The following is a 14,993-nucleotide window of genomic DNA, read 5'->3' as shown; positions in this document are numbered from 1 at the left end:
ACGTGCTGCTGGGGGTCACCTTCTGTCCCGGTTCCCTCTGTGCTACTGCTGGTAGGCCTAATGCGTTTTTCCTCAAGTGTCAAAATACTGTAGGAAAGTGACTGATTTCATATTTCCTTTTAGAAATGAAAGCTGCTATGATCTGAAGCTGCGACATTAGAAAAGTGGCAGGGCCTTACATGTTTTAGCGATCAGCATGGCCGTATCCTGTACGTGTCCCGGGTTATATATTTCTCTTCCTTTACAGTGCAGTCCTGCACCTCCCACTCCCTTTCTTGGCCTCGTGCTGTCTCACTGCATGCCCCACTGAGCAGGGACAGAGGCCTTTTATGTTTATGCCCTGCGGCAGAGCAGGGCCTCCCGTCTCTGTACATCGCTGAGCAAGAGGCTGAGAAGGGGGAGTTTGTTCCGGGCCCCAGGACCAGCAGCAGCGCCCGCGGACACGCTGCTAGCACGGGGGTGGGAGCTGCCCCTGCCTGCGCCCCGGCGGCGGGAGCGCGCCGCGCGGGCTCCCCGGCGCGAGCCCGCGCGCGCACTGCGGCGCCGTGCCCGGCCCGGCGCGGCGGGGCGGGGGGCGGGGCCTGCGGGCGGCAGGGCGGGGCCGCCCGCACAGCCGGCCTATAAAAGCGGGCGCGGCGGGGGCTGCGCGCTGCTGCTGACCTTCGTCTCTCCGCCGGTACCGGTCCGCTTCCCGCCATGGCGCCCAGGAAGTTCTTCGTGGGGGGCAACTGGAAGATGAACGGTGATAAGAAGAGTCTGGGCGAGCTCATCCACACGCTGAACGGCGCCAAGCTCTCCGCCGACACCGGTGAGGGCGCGGCCGCACGTCGCGCACGTACCGCGGGAGGCGGCGCGCCCGGGCCGATGGGCGCCCCGCCACGGCCCGGCCCGGCCCTGCCCGGTGGGGCCTGGTGGTGGGGGGCCGCAAAATGTCAAAGGCCGGCGAGGGGACGGGGCCTAAATATAACCCGGTGGTGGGGCCAAAAATACCCGCGAAACCGGACCCTGGGCCGCTAAAGGGCAGCGCCGCTCTGCGGTGCCGGATGCGCCCCGGCAGCTGCCGCCCCGAGCGGCCGACACGCGGCGCCGGGGTCCCGGCTGGGCCCATCAGGGCACGCCGCGGCCCCCGGGAGGAGCCCGTCGCCAGTGCCGTGCGGGGCCCTGGCTCCTGCGAACGGGGCCTCTCGCAGCCCTCCCTGTGGCAGGGAGCCCCTTCAGTGCTGTCTCAGGCCACTTCTGGGGAACTTCCTTGTTGGTGCCTGCCATCAAGCAGTGCTTGCGAGTCTCGTGTCCATGTGTGCAGTGGTGCTGTGGCTCTGCCAAGCTGGGTGGTGTAAGGCTCTGACCACTTATCTCCCTAAGATTCTGCTTCTCTCTCTTGACCTTACCCCCTCCCCTGCCCCCCAGCTCGTTAGCGTTTCTGCAGGTCTTCTCCAACATCCACCCCCATACTCTTGAGCTTATCTGATGCCTGGGATCAAGGAGTGCAGAGTACAGTATTTCAACTGAGGTCACTCTAGAGCTATGCTAGCCTGGGAGGCTACAAGGCTGTTACTTGCTGCTAGACCCAGTTATAATCCCAGATGTAACCTGATGCTGCCCTCTTCTTGCCCAGTTCAATGAAGCCTCAGCAACAGAGCAGGATTCTTGTCCAGTTTCTCAGCTGGATTGTTTCCAATGGACCTGTGTGAACTAGCTTAGGGGCCTGGCTGTCTGCCTGATCTCACCTATATGGCTACTAGAAAAGGGTTTTCTCCCTGCTATTGAGTCATCAGATAACTGAGAGCAGGAATATCTCTGCTGCTGCAGAGGATCCCCAAAATGTCAGTAAGGGCAGGCAGGCAGGCAGGCTAAGTCTTCCTAGGACTGGGGAAGAGAAAAATGATGCCTTAGTGCTGAGCTTCAGGGTCAGTGGTTGGGTGCAGTTCCTGCCTGTATACTTTGTCAAGGTTAACTTTTTTCTGCTTTCCAGAGGTGGTTTGTGGAGCCCCTTCTATCTACCTTGACTTTGCCCGTCAGAAGCTTGATGCAAAGATTGGGGTTGCAGCACAGAACTGTTACAAGGTACCAAAAGGAGCTTTCACAGGAGAGATCAGGTAAGCCCAAAAGGAAGAGCAAAGCCAGGGTGCTTTTGGAAAGTGAATTTCCCCTGGAGGTATAAGCCAATACCATTATTTCCTTTCTCCCCAGCCCAGCAATGATTAAAGACATTGGAGCTGCGTGGGTGATTCTGGGCCACTCAGAGCGGAGGCATGTTTTTGGAGAGTCTGATGAGGTGAGTGACCCTAGGATAGAGAGATGGCCCAGTTCAGATATTCGTATGTAGGCTGGAGGGTGAGCAGTGGCGGGAAAGAAGAGTGCAAGAATGGGCTGGACTGTCGGTCATCTTGTGTGTGTGTGTGTGGTTCTTCTGCATTCCCAGTTGATTGGGCAGAAGGTGGCTCATGCTCTCGCTGAAGGCCTTGGTGTCATTGCTTGCATTGGAGAGAAGCTGGATGAGAGAGAAGCCGGCATAACGGAGAAAGTGGTTTTTGAACAGACCAAAGCTATTGCTGGTAAGGGAAGAAAATGGGCACTTTTTGGCATTGTGGCTTTAATGGTCTGTTCCTGGTCTCTGCAAAAGGCTACAGATGTGTCTGAATGCTTGCAGCAATAGTAATGACCATGTTACTAACAATCCTGCATGTTTCAGAAAGCTCTGTCTTTTTCAGCATGGGGCACTGTGCTTACCTTAAACCCTCTCTCTTTTCCAGATAACGTGAAGGACTGGAGTAAAGTGGTTCTTGCCTATGAGCCAGTGTGGGCTATTGGTACTGGTAAAACTGCAACTCCCCAACAGGTATGATGTTGAGTGGGTGGCCAACTGACCGTTCCCACCAAAGAGATCCATCTCCTTGAAGATGGAACAAGACAATTCTCTCTGGAAGGGTATTGTACAGAGAACGGCTCAGCCCTCAGACTTTTTGTTCCATCACAGGCTCAGGAAGTTCATGAGAAGCTGAGGGGATGGCTCAAAAGCCACGTCTCTGATGCTGTTGCTCAGTCAACTAGGATTATCTATGGAGGTAAATGAATCTGATGCCCCTTTCTAGTGCAGGAAGCGCTGTTTCTGTTTGTTGCAACAATTGTTCAGCACTGTCTGCTCTGCTGATAAGGAAACTTGAGACTGGCAGAGCATGAAGAACCACGTACTAGCTTGTTGGGGTGAATGGGAGACAGGCGCATCAGTCTCTATCTGCAGAGTAAGACAGGGCTAGTATCTTGTGAGTTTTACCTCTGTCCTGTCCCCATTTTTATCTAGGACTGGCCTTAAAATATTGCTTCCTGCTTAGGTTCGGTCACTGGCAGCAACTGTAAGGAGCTGGCTTCTCAGCATGATGTGGATGGATTCCTTGTTGGTGGAGCTTCTCTCAAGCCAGAGTTTGTGGATATTATTAATGCAAAACACTAAAGCAGCCTGGAGTCCCTTGGAGTCGCAAGGAGTTCCTTGTGATTAGGAGCAAGAAACAGAAGCAACAAGGAACCTTATACTGCACACCTGTCAGTACAGAGGCCTCCTCTGAGGCTTTTCCCCTCCACGGTCATTGTTCTAGCTGTGCTGCTAACCCCCATCACCATGTTGGAGCTCTGTTGGTGGGAGCCTGTCCCAGCAGAGTCTTGACAGCCTGCAGCCTGAATTGGCAAAATCCTCAGATGCCCATACTCATCCTGTTGACCTATTAGAGCTCACAGTCAATCTGGCCATTGCCTCCCCCTTTCCCTGCAGTACTGCAGGGAGAGAAGGCTGCTTCATCCTTCAGGCCCATCAGCAAGGACCTTATCAGCTTAGACCCTTGTGAGACATCCTACCTCTGCTGTGTCCCATACTGAATAATAAATGGAATGAACAAAAGAATGTGTCATGTATTTTCCTCAGGAGGGGCTGGGGACAAGAAATGTACAGCAGAACTCGAGTATCTCCCTCTTCCTAGTAGAGCTGGTTGCAGAGAGCAGTATGCTGCTGAGTTCTATCCACCTAACAGTTGTTGCCTAAGTACAACCTGCATCTTGCCATCATAGGTTGTGTCTGTGGCACCCCACAAGCATGTTTCTTCTCTCTTGTTACAGCTTATCTTTGGGCTCTGGGTTGATAAGTTGCTGCTGCAGTAGCGTTGGCTGGGATGGTGATTTGCGTGGATTGCTGTATTCCAGTAGTTGCTGGAGTACTTAGCTCTTCTGTTACTAGCAAGCTGATCTTTCCTGGTAGGCTCGATAATGTGCTTGTCCATGGTCTCTTTGCCTGCGAGAACTGACAATTGACTTTGCTGTCCATTAAATGCGGAGCAGAGTAGCTCACCCTTTCCACAGAGAAAAAGGTTTCTAGGCCATTTGCTGAGGCTTTGCTCTCTACCTGTTTACAGCCATGTGTTGATAGATGTGAAAGTAAGACTAAATCTTTTTTCCTAGTCACTGGAGACAGCACTAGGGATGAAGAAAATGCAAGAGCTGCAGTGGGGGAGCTTGGCCCTAAGGCTGTATGTCCTTGGGAGTCCATGGACAGTGCTCTAGTATAGAGTAGAGCATGTGAAAGGGGGACTCCAGTTTCTTACTGCACATCTGAGAGACTCTCATTTCATGCTTTCCCTCTGTAGTACTTCCTTTTACAGTTCTTCTGGCATGTTCTTCCTCTGACACTGCAAGTATCAGAGTGTATTGCACTGCCAGTATCACCCAAGGGAAGAAAGGCTGGTTGAGGGGTGGTCCAAATGTAAACAGGTGAGGAACAAAGGAGGAAAAGTCTTAAGAAATCTGCTATGCTGAGTTCTCATTCAAAGCACCAATCTGATTTCTAATGGGCTGCCCTCTTAAAGTAGCCTTTGATGTCTCACCTGGCTCTACTTTGTGGCAGCTCTAAGCATTTAATTCTTTTGCCCTCTCTGGCATTGTCAGCTAATACAGCTTCCTGTCTGGGGGCTCAGAGCCAAAAGTGAAAGCAGGGCAGCTGGGGAAGACTAGTACCAGAGGTCAGTGGTTACTAGAAGTGACTTACACTAGAAGCTCGACTTACAGCGAGCATGTGTTGGATGTAGAAGTGCTGATAAATGAATTCATCTCTTACAGCTAGGAAGGGAGGTGGAGAAAGGAGTAAGAGGACCCAGCTCCTCTAGAGAACTAGAGCTGGCTAAGAGCTCCCCACTCAGGGAGTGGGCAGGTCTCTGGGCTGCTAGGCCTCCTGTTCCAGTTGAAGGCTAAGGCCTGTGCCCCCGGCAAAGCGAATGAGAAAAAACCACCTGTCTCGATGCAGAAAACTCCCATCTTTTTTTCTCGTTTTCTGCTTTGCTCCCTCGTTTCCTTCCCGACGGAAACTGGGGCGTGCTGCGGCGGCCGGCTGGCAGGCGGCTGGCGGTCCTGGAGCGCTCCCTGCCGGCCCGCCGGCGCCCAGCTCCGCGCCCGCAGCCCCGCCCAGCCCGGCACCCGCGGCCGCTTCAGCCGTCCCGCGGACTGCTCTGAGTAGCAGATCTAGCATCCGGGGCCTCCCTGCTGTTTAGGTGAATACTCGGTGGCCAGAGATTTCATGAGCCTTGGGCACAATTCTGGGACGCTGGCGAAGCTAGCCACCGCCCCACTGACTTGGTCCTTTCCCTTGTTTTGCTCTCTGGGAAAGGTTTTGCTTTTGTAGCGTGACAGTCAGGAACAACACACACGACTTGTTGTGGGGCAACCACGCAGCAAACGCTCTCATCACATCCACTGCAAGAGCATCTAGGGGAGGAAGGCAATGTACTGCCTTGTGCCAATGCTGGACAGCAAGGAAAGAAAGGGATGTTCTTGTTAGCTATACAAGCCCAGGCAAAAATGATGTTAAAAACTGGCCATGAGTCAAACTGTCATGTGACATTGTGGGGTAACACTTGTTATGAAACACAGTATTATCCAGTAGTGGCTGTGATCCCTAGTTATATGAATATAATTTTTGGGTGCATCTCATAACAGAAGAAAGCTGATCAAACAGGGGAAGACACGCGACAGCATGAGAAAGAAAAGAGCCCATCTGCAGTGTGGGGATGACAGCTATTAGCTCTATGTGCCTGGATGTGGAGAAGAGCACATTTCAAAGGCGAAAACAAAGATCCTATGGCTTGCACGAAAGAAGTAAGGCTTTCTTTTTCTCAGTCCCTCACAGCACTGGGGTCACATGAGTAGAGCAGTGGTGACACAGTAGGGTCATGGACTGTGCCTAAAGCTGCCAGGAGTGGGTAGGAAGGATCAGGCTGTTGCGGAAATAGTTCAACCCTAGGTTTCCGAGGAGCAGAGTCTCACACAAGTATAGCAACAAAATTAATTATTTATTTAAATGATGGTACAGCGAAGCAACAGCTTGAGCTGGGTGCCTCTGGAGAGAGACCCCAAACAAAGAAATTCTGGGGTAATTATACCCTTTAGATTCTTATTTCCCTGCCTGCCAGTGAAGGTCTCCTCCAGTCTTCTTTACTGAGTCGGTGGTCTCTCTCCTGATTGGTGTCTCTCTCCTTCTGACAGGTCCTGGACTACATCCCAGGCTGGCTGCCATGTCCTTGTCTTTCATAGTCCCTTATCTCCTTGAAGGTCAACCACAACCCAGGCGCATCCCATTTGTCTCCTGCATCCTGTTTTATATCCTCATTAGCTGGTTTTGTATCCTCATTAGCTGGTTTTGCAGTTACATCACCAGCAATGTCTCTCGAGTTCATTGACAGTTCTGCCTTGAGGCCTGCAGGCTTCATCTACTTTAGGCACTTATGCGAAGCAAGAGTCAGACTTATGCTAAGCTGAAGCTAAATCAGCTACAATTCCCTTCTCTAGCAAGGCACAGGGCTTAGTCTCAGGCTGCGACTCCACTGTCAGCTCCCGCTCCTGCTCAGCCCTGCCTAAAGAGCTAGGCAAGAGTCCAGAAAAGTGACCTACATAGGAAAAACAGATGGGAGCTGAACCTTGATTTTGACGCTTTAAGGTGAATACAGAAGCATTAAAGGTTGTATTTAGTGAGGAATAAACTCATGCAAAGTAGCTTCTGCATCAGCAGGAATGCCATGTCTTGGTTTTCCTGTTTTTGCCAAATGCTTTCTGGAAGGATCACAGCTCTGTGCAGTGGAAATGCTGTCAGATTGGCACTGGAGAATTGCAGGGATTGGATCTTAAATAGGATCCTCCTTAATGATCAGTATAGTCAGATTTTGGGGGTGTTTTTATGTATTCCAAATAAAAATTCTCTCCTTTAATGATTTGGGTTGCCCTGCAAAATTTATCTCGTTCCCACCAAGTTCTTTGGTCAGCCAGAAACAAGACAATAGAGCCATATGTCCCTGTTGTAAGATCATATAAAGCACACGTGCATACAAGTACATATATCTTCCTTCTGTCCATTCTTCAGCATAAAGGAAAGATACAGGAATGGAAAGAAAGCATGTGATCAACTTATATTTCAGCACCAATTCTGAGGATTCTCTGAAGGAGTCTTTAAAGCATTAGAAAACATAGACAAGAGAACAGCTAGAATGCTTTCTGCATGTTTTTTTTTCCTAGCGATATGACAGGAAAACCACATGATGTGCAGGTTAATGACTGGGGAGTGAATTCAAATGGGGTCAGTGGAGCACAGGGGAAGGAATCATAGTTGGGGAGTCAACCAGTGATAGGGGAAGGAAGGGGGAAAAGACCATGGCAAACACTGGTAATAAGCTGTTGACATGGCCCTGAGCACAGGAGAACTTTGTGGTGAGAGGGACAGCTGATGCATGAGCTGCAAAAGCATGGGACTCAATGCCTGACAGTAGCGTGTTGCGCTCTGTTTAGATCAGCGGATGCAGAGAGGCAGCACGCCAGCGTGGAGCTTATCTAAGAGAGGCATTACCCAGGGGCTGCAAAAGAGCAAAGTGCACTGGAGAGAACAGAAACAGGGCCTTGTACTTTGGTAGCAGGCACAAAAATGCTGGCGGTCATCGACTCTGAGTAGAGCTTAGACTTGTCATGCACATTTCCTAACCTATAAACACGGAGCCGGAAGGGTGCCCCACGGTGATCCTGGGGCACAGCCACCCGTGTGCAGTGCTGCAGGCATGGCGGCTGCTCAGCCCTGCTGTCAAAGCCTGCTGGGCCTTGTGTCCAGCACTCTTGAGGTCCCCAGCTCGGCGGTTTGTCTGCATGGAGAAGATACATCACAGGGTAGGAAATGATGCTCCAGAGCTGCTTCCTACCATCTGGGAGATCACTTCATGTGAGGTTTCACACAGAACCCAAGTCTAATTCTACTCGATGTTTTAATTAAGAATTTACCAGGGGGATTATGTTTCCTTAGAGATATTCAAAACTTGAATGAACACCGCCTTGATCTAACTTTGAAGTTGGCCCCATTTGGAGCAGGTGGTTGGACCAGGTGACATCCAGAGGTCCCTTCCCACCTAAATTATCCTACGATTCTCTGAATATGCTCATAACTCATAGGGATGTTACCAAGCTGGGACAGTCTGGGAGCACTTAGGACAGTAGGATAAGACCACAAAATGATTCTGGTAAAGGAGAGACAGGCTCTGAATTTTACAAATGGAATTCAATACCCAAAATGACAAGCCATTGCAGTTAGAGCAGCAAGCTAAAGGCAGCTATCAAACTTGGAGGAATATTGCCTGCAGGATGGCAAAAAAAGAAACTGCAAGTACCTTGGATCACCAGGAAAATGCAAACTGGCAATGTTCATGTTGCTGCAGAAAATGGAGAGGTCATTCTGGGATGTATTAACTGGAACACAATCGGTAAAATATGGGAAGTCTTTTTTGGTTGGTTGGTTGGGTTTTGTTTTTTTTTTTTTTTTGCTTTACTCAGAGCTGATACTCTATATTTCATGTTCGCCCCCTTGGGGCAGCAGGAAGCTACTTAATTTTGGTGGAGAGGCTCTGAAGGATAACACTAGCAAGAGGGGAAAAAAAAGATCTTTGAGGAAAATCTGAGAATTAGATTTGTGCAGCTGAAGAAAACGAAGGATCCGAGGATGCGTTAAGCGTCTTCTGATACATGTAAGAAAGGAGCAAGCAACTGTTTTGTACATTCGCCAAAGGCGGAAGAAGGAATAAACAATAAAAATCGTAGCGAAGACAATATCAGGAAGATATTAGGAACACCTTTTTCCTAGCTAGCAGCAAACTAAGCACTTGTCCTAGAAGTTTCAGGAGCGGGTGGAGAGACATCTGTGCAATGGCCTCAGGGTGCTCATTGTGGCCTGGATGCAGGGAGACCGGCGGAGCGACCTTCAGGGGCTTTTCCACCTGCCCTGAGCTGCCCACCCCTGGGGGGGACCCGGCGGCGCTGCGCGGCCTCTCCCTCCGCCTCGCCGGTCCCCCAAAGCTCGCCCTCGCCCTCGCCCTCGCCTCGGGCCGCCCGCCCCAGGCCCCTTCCCGGCAGCGGCCGCTCAGCGGCCGTTGCTGTGGCCGTTGCTGCGGCTGCCGCCACCTCCCCCGTTTCCATGGCAGCGGTGCGCGGGCGCCGCGGCGCGGGGCGGGCGGCCCGGCCCGGCCCGGCCCGGCGCTGGCGCGGGTCGGGAGCCGAGTGGCGCCGGTGGGGTGGTGGGGCTCAGCCCGGAGGGGGCCCCCTCCAGTGAGGCTTCGCTGCAGGTCGGGAGCGGGAGTTCGTGAAGACGATGGACGAAGAGCAGGACGGCGAGTACGATGTTCTGGGACAGGAGGGGGAGGAAGAGGAGGATGAGGAAGAGAAGGTGCCCTTGAAGCAGGAGGAGGAACAGGTGAGGGAGGCAGGCAAGCCCACGTGCTGGGCTGGGAGGGATGGGGGCGATTGGCCCTTGGCATCTCCTCCAACTGTCGTTTCAAGCGTTTGTGTTTTGCTCTCTCGCCCTCTCTTGCAGGTCCTGGTCCCGTGTCCCCTGACAGAGGAGATCCTGAAGGAGGGCCTCTCTCTCTTGTGTAAAACTGGCAATGGTCTGGCTCACGCCTATGTGAAGTTTGAAGCGAAGAAGAAGTGAGTGTGCAAACCATACTCCAGGAGAAGGAGTCTTCCTCCTCGCCACGATCTGTGTAGTCGTGGACCCCCTGCTCTAAGCAGCTGCACCATCAGGCTCCTGATCACTGGTGATGGCCTCGTGGTGCAGGAGCATTTCTAGGGCACTTTCTCTGGCTGCCTCATTTCCAGTCTGTGTCTCAGGATAGCCTCTCCATCACCAGCCCTGAGCTAGGGACCCCCTACGCCGTAGCCATAGCCATGCACGCTCCTGGGAGCATCAGCATTCCCGAAGACTGAGGGGATCCTAATGTGTCTGTTCCTCTAGGCTGTGGTACCCTAGGGGGGACCTGAACAGGGTGACCTCCCCAAACTCATCTCTAGGAATATCCACTGAGCATCTCGCCTGATAACTGCTCAGCTTTAACTTCTGTACCTGTAAGCACCATGCAGGGATAGTTTGGAGGGAGCCTCAGCCCATCAGCACACCCAAATAAACCTAGACCTAACAGGCCTCAGTAAGACTGTCTTTAACCAGTCTTCTAGGTATCTAAACTGGCCCTTTCCTGCTAGGAAAGTACTTCCATACAGTCCTTGGTATTACCACTACTGTGTAGCAGACCCATTTCCCAAGTTGAGCCTCTTTTCTACTTTGGTTCTGCTCTCTCCTGACCGTTACAGTTCAGTGGGAAGAAGTACTTCCTGTCCCAGGAAAGAAGGTCTCCCCTTAGCATTCAGCCTTGTTTACAAAATATTCAGCCTTTCCCTATTGCTTGCCTTTTCCATCCTTCTCTCTAGCAAAGTTTTCCAGGACAGAAGAGAAGGGGGAGAGAAGAATGCCCTTCCTCTGGCAGTGGTAAAGGGCAAACTGAAAGGCAGTGACAGGAGAGGAGCATGAGGGGTGTTTTATTTACCTCCTCTTTCCCATAGGCACTTGACAGACATCAGCCTCCTCCAACGCTACATTCACCTGCGGTATGTGGATTTGTCAGAGAACAAGCTGCGAGACTTGTCTCCGCTGAGCAGCCTAACTCACCTGCTTTGGCTGAAGGTGGATGGGAATCTGCTTACCAGTGCCTGCATGCAGGAACTGCCCTACCTCCAGATCATCAGCCTTGCTCACAACCGTATCAAGGATATAGAGGGCATTACCCACCCCCGCTTAGCCAACCTCAGCCTTAAAGGTGATACAGACCACCTCTCTCCATTCTTGTGTACGTAGGAAGCGCTCTTTGGGTGGGATTAACTCTCTCACTCCTTCCTTCTCTGGCACTCAGGAAATAAAATCAAGACAGCGCTGGGCCTGAGTCAAGGACAATTGTTCAGCCTGCATATCCTGGAGCTGCGAGGAAACAAGCTAGAGAGCACAGCAGGGCTAAACCTTCCCAAGCTCAAGAACCTATATCTGGTAAGGGATCAGCCAGCTCAGGGAGCGGGACAGAGATGCTGCAGAGCCTGGCGCATTCAGTCAGTGGGAGGAGGGGAGATGTTGTCCCCCTCAAAGCAGCATAATTTCCATGCTAGCCTGCTCTGACCAGTCTTCTCAGCCTGAGCGATGAACAAATTTCAGAGAACTAAAGAGACAAAATCACTTCTTTGGGGCAGATCCTTCTACACTGTCTGCTCAGATGGTGCAAAGGGAGTAGTAGTTTTTGTATAAAGATTACAGTATTAATTGAGCCATAGGAAGTTGAAGCAGATGCTGCAAGGACAGTCTTCAAGGCACTCATGCAATAGGAATTCAAAGGCTGATTTAAAGGAACTGAATCAAATTTGGTTAATATATGACAGTTGCAGGTGAAATTTAGCATTAATAAAGCTACACTCACCAGCAGGAAAACTAGGAGCTGGTTGTGTACGGTGTGGCATTTCAGACAGTATCAGTTTGAGGATAAGGATCCTGCTGTTAGTGGGGCTGTGTTATTTCCTGTTCTTCATGCAGTAGTGGTGACAAAAGCTAGCTAGAACAAGGTGAGGTATGCAAGTGGTGGGGAAGGAACAACGTGCAACATATTGTGCATGCTCTTGTGCACTATTGTGCACTCATATTGTGTGCATATTGTGCATCTCTCATAGTTTTCTATAAGAGATGGTGGTCTCACATCTATGTGAAGAACTGGTATGTAAGGTAACGTGATGATGCAGTCATTTAATTAAAGGAGTCACAACGGATGTTGATTTAGAAAGAAAAAAATCCCTGAAAAAAATCAATTCTGCATTATCCTGTTGGTGCTTGCAGGGCCAGAGCCTTTAGCACTGCTGTGAGTGGAGGTGGGAGTTGGACAAGAGACCTCTAGAGGTCCTTTGCAGCCTAATTCTTTCCATGAATCTATTGACAAATTTAAGAACCAGGTTTCTCCATCTCATAACTCAAATCACACTGAAGTGAATTCAATTCAATAATGCAGAATCTCAAACTGATAGAACAATGTTCTTCCTTCCACAAGATTGTCAGATTTGTTGCAAGAAGGTATGCTTATGGATGGATAACAAGGATTATACCAGGAAATGCTTAAAATTAAACAAACAAACAAACAACCCCCATCCTTCTGCCACCTCTTTCAAGAACATCCAACCTGCTTTTAGATCAGCCTAGAGGAGAAGAAGAGGAAAATTCCTGGTAGAGGTTTCCCCCACAAGAAAAGCAGCTGACACTGGAAGATCCCTGGACTACATGGGCAATGTAGTTGAGAAGAGCTGATGATCCATTCCTTGAACACACTTGTTTTATGCTCAGACCCATGCTTTCCTCTCCATACTGTTTCTCTCTGAGGCCTTAAGGACTCAGACTAGACACGACTGTGGAAGGTGATGCTGGGCTGGCAGTAGAGTAGGTGACTTAAGAGTGCATGCTCTAGTTAGTCTTGATCATGGCATGTCCCATCATAACTAGAGACTGTTAGGCATTATTCATCTGGGGTGGTTTTGTCTCAATCACCGAGTGATGCTACAAGAACCTTTTTCAGAAAACTTTTGGTCCTTGAACCTGAATATTTAGAACTCTTTCTGGCTAGGTCCTGAACAACCTGATCTAGCTTTGGAGTTAACCTTGTGAGCAGGGTGTTGGGCTAGAGACCTCCAGAGGTCCTTCTCCATCTAAATCTGTGAGTCTAATAGGCATGGAATATCCTGAGCCAAGGTGCACAGCCTAGACTTGTAATCACATTTTCAAGGTATTCCATCCTCCATCTCTAAGATTTCCTCTGTGGTTTTCACTCCAGCCATGCTGGCTTCTGGCTGTCCTGTTCTTTACTGCCATGTAGCCTCCTTCTTGCAGTATTACATATGTGCCATACCCTACTTCAGAGAAGGCTGCATTAGGGGTGATAGGGAGTCTGAATGGTAGAAAGAGCTTTGAAGATCAGAAATAATTTCTTCCCCTCCCCTGTGTCTCCCTCCTTTTCCTTCTTTCTTCCTGCCTCCCTGGTGCCCAGGCCCAGAATGCCATTAGCAGCCTTGAAGGCCTTGAGGGCCTAGGACAGCTCACAACTCTGCACCTGCGTGAAAACCAGCTTGAAACCCTGGATGGATTCTGTAGTAGCATGAAGTGTCTGCAGTACCTCAATCTACGGTGGGTCCTCCCTGCTCTGTGGCAGGATCAGAAACTCCCCTCATCAAGGTGCATTTCCATTTGGGTCTTTAGGATTTTCTGGTTTCTTTGGGAGTTGAAACCCTGATAGGAATGGGTTGGTCTTTACAGCCCTTGTGTCCAGGGTTCAGTTGTCTAGGGGTATCACAGCCAGGACTTTTTGTGGGCCTCTTGGAAGAGATCTACCCCTCCAGTCACTCTCAGACCCCACCTCATACTTTTTATTCCTTGCCAAAACTCCTTTGGATCCCTCTCCACTTTCTCATTGTCCTGGCCATGAACATAAGTATACTTTTCTTCTAGGCATTTGCCATACAGGTGTATGGCTATACCAGATAAGTCAATGGATTCTTTAAGCACAGAGAAATCCAGAGGAAGTGTCCTTTTGACCCTCAGTTTAGGGAGCTCCATACAGATCTGTGGTCTATCACAGGTCCGTGGTCTAAGGTCTATGGTCTGTCATGTTGCTAAGTTTTGCTTTGTCTATGTTGTCAGCTTGCTGTTCTGAAGAGACCTTGCTACTTATATGTACCTCTCTCTCCCTGCCCACTGTGCTCCCTCCTCTTCAGGAGCAATGGGATCAGTAGCCTTCAGGAGGTGGCAAAGCTACAGGTGCTCCCCATGCTGCGGGCACTGGTGCTGTTGGACAATCCATGCTCTGATGAAGCTGATTACCGGGTGGAGGTCCTGGTCCTGCTGCCACACTTGGAGCGCCTTGACAAAGAATTCTTCGAGGAAGATGAGCGGGCAGAGGCGAACAAAATCCGGCAGAAAAGGCAGGAGGAAGAACAGGTGAGAATGGCACAGGGAGAAGAAGAAAGTGAGGGAAAGAGAGAGGTCAAACTTGTCAGTCAAGAATCTCTTCTTCTAGATTACAGGAGGAAAAGGCTGAGGGAAGCCAGCTGCAAGGGCAGAGGGGCCTGTGACAGATACAGCCCAGCATTACAACCTCACTGCCATTCCCAACCCTGCTAGCAGAAGTGAGAGAGAGAAGAAAAAAAGTGGGGCATGGAGTCATTTAACTTCTTCCTCTTTTCTTCTTCAGGAAATGGAGGAATCTGCTGACAGTGATGTGACTGAGTGACCCTTGGTTTTACCACATATTCACAGAGCCCCTCATGATCTGGAGATGTCCTCCCACTGCTGGCATGTGTGTGGCAGGGAAAGCAAGAGCTCCAGGTCTCTGCATGTGCCAGACCCACCTTCACCTTTTTGCCTGGAGAAAAGAGGAGGGTTACCCACCCTGGTCCTGGAAGCTATCCTGAGGAACTGCAGGGCTCTTGCAGTCACTGCACAGACACTGTACTCTCAGTAGGCCCCTGAGGAAAAGGGGAGAGTTGTAGGTTGTGTGGTTTTATTTATGGCTCCCAAAACTCCTGCAAGATTTTCTGATTTGAATAAAAATAATTAATGAGCCTGGAGTGACTGGAATTGTTTATCC

The 14,993-nt window shown here is 50.5% G+C and overlaps 2 protein-coding genes across 3 annotated transcripts; both read left to right on the top strand.

Annotated features, from left to right (window-relative positions):
• Positions 1-565: 565 nt before the first annotated feature.
• Positions 566-3,895, top strand: TPI1 (triosephosphate isomerase 1). The gene is made up of 7 exons (XM_068957060.1): positions 566-808; positions 1,973-2,096; positions 2,191-2,275; positions 2,423-2,555; positions 2,754-2,839; positions 2,978-3,065; positions 3,333-3,895. The coding sequence occupies exons 1-7, from the start codon at positions 697-699 to the stop codon at positions 3,449-3,451; spliced, it is 747 nt and encodes a 248-aa protein (XP_068813161.1). The 5' UTR covers positions 566-696; the 3' UTR covers positions 3,452-3,895.
• A 3,098-nt stretch (positions 3,896-6,993) lies between these two features.
• On the top strand, positions 6,994-14,973 carry LRRC23 (leucine rich repeat containing 23). Of its 2 annotated transcripts, none has more exons than XM_068956781.1 (8): positions 6,994-8,181; positions 9,624-9,751; positions 9,872-9,984; positions 10,894-11,147; positions 11,241-11,371; positions 13,398-13,582; positions 14,122-14,344; positions 14,598-14,973. In XM_068956781.1, exons 1-8 carry the CDS (start codon positions 8,076-8,078, stop codon positions 14,634-14,636), a joined length of 1,179 nt encoding a protein of 392 aa, XP_068812882.1. In that variant the 5' UTR covers positions 6,994-8,075; the 3' UTR covers positions 14,637-14,973. The 2 variants fall into 2 exon arrangements, with proteins under 2 accessions (XP_068812882.1, XP_009683423.1); XM_009685128.2 differs by having other exon boundaries at positions 6,999-8,181; positions 13,398-13,534.
• Positions 14,974-14,993: the final 20 nt, after the last annotated feature.

Source organism: Struthio camelus, chromosome 1, assembly GCF_040807025.1.
Source record: "Struthio camelus isolate bStrCam1 chromosome 1, bStrCam1.hap1, whole genome shotgun sequence".
Classification (NCBI taxonomy): Eukaryota; Metazoa; Chordata; class Aves; order Struthioniformes; family Struthionidae; genus Struthio; species Struthio camelus.
The sequence above is the reverse complement of the archived record's forward strand: the minus strand, read 5'-3'. Positions and strand labels throughout refer to the sequence as shown.

Bases quoted from the DNA above. Each gene is read 5' to 3' on its own strand.
- TPI1 (XM_068957060.1), top strand. From the start codon at position 697: ATGGCGCCCAGGAAGTTCTTCGTGGGGGGCAACTGGAAGATGAACGGT. The intron at 2,556-2,753 runs GTAAGGGAAGAA...TCTCTTTTCCAG, and splicing joins ACAGACCAAAGCTATTGCTG to ATAACGTGAAGGACTGGAGT. The intron at 3,066-3,332 runs GTAAATGAATCT...CTTCCTGCTTAG, and splicing joins AACTAGGATTATCTATGGAG to GTTCGGTCACTGGCAGCAAC.
- LRRC23 (XM_068956781.1), top strand. From the start codon at position 8,076: ATGGCGGCTGCTCAGCCCTGCTGTCAAAGCCTGCTGGGCCTTGTGTCC. The intron at 8,182-9,623 runs GTAGGAAATGAT...GCTTCGCTGCAG, and splicing joins TGGAGAAGATACATCACAGG to GTCGGGAGCGGGAGTTCGTG. The intron at 11,372-13,397 runs GTAAGGGATCAG...CCTGGTGCCCAG, and splicing joins AGCTCAAGAACCTATATCTG to GCCCAGAATGCCATTAGCAG.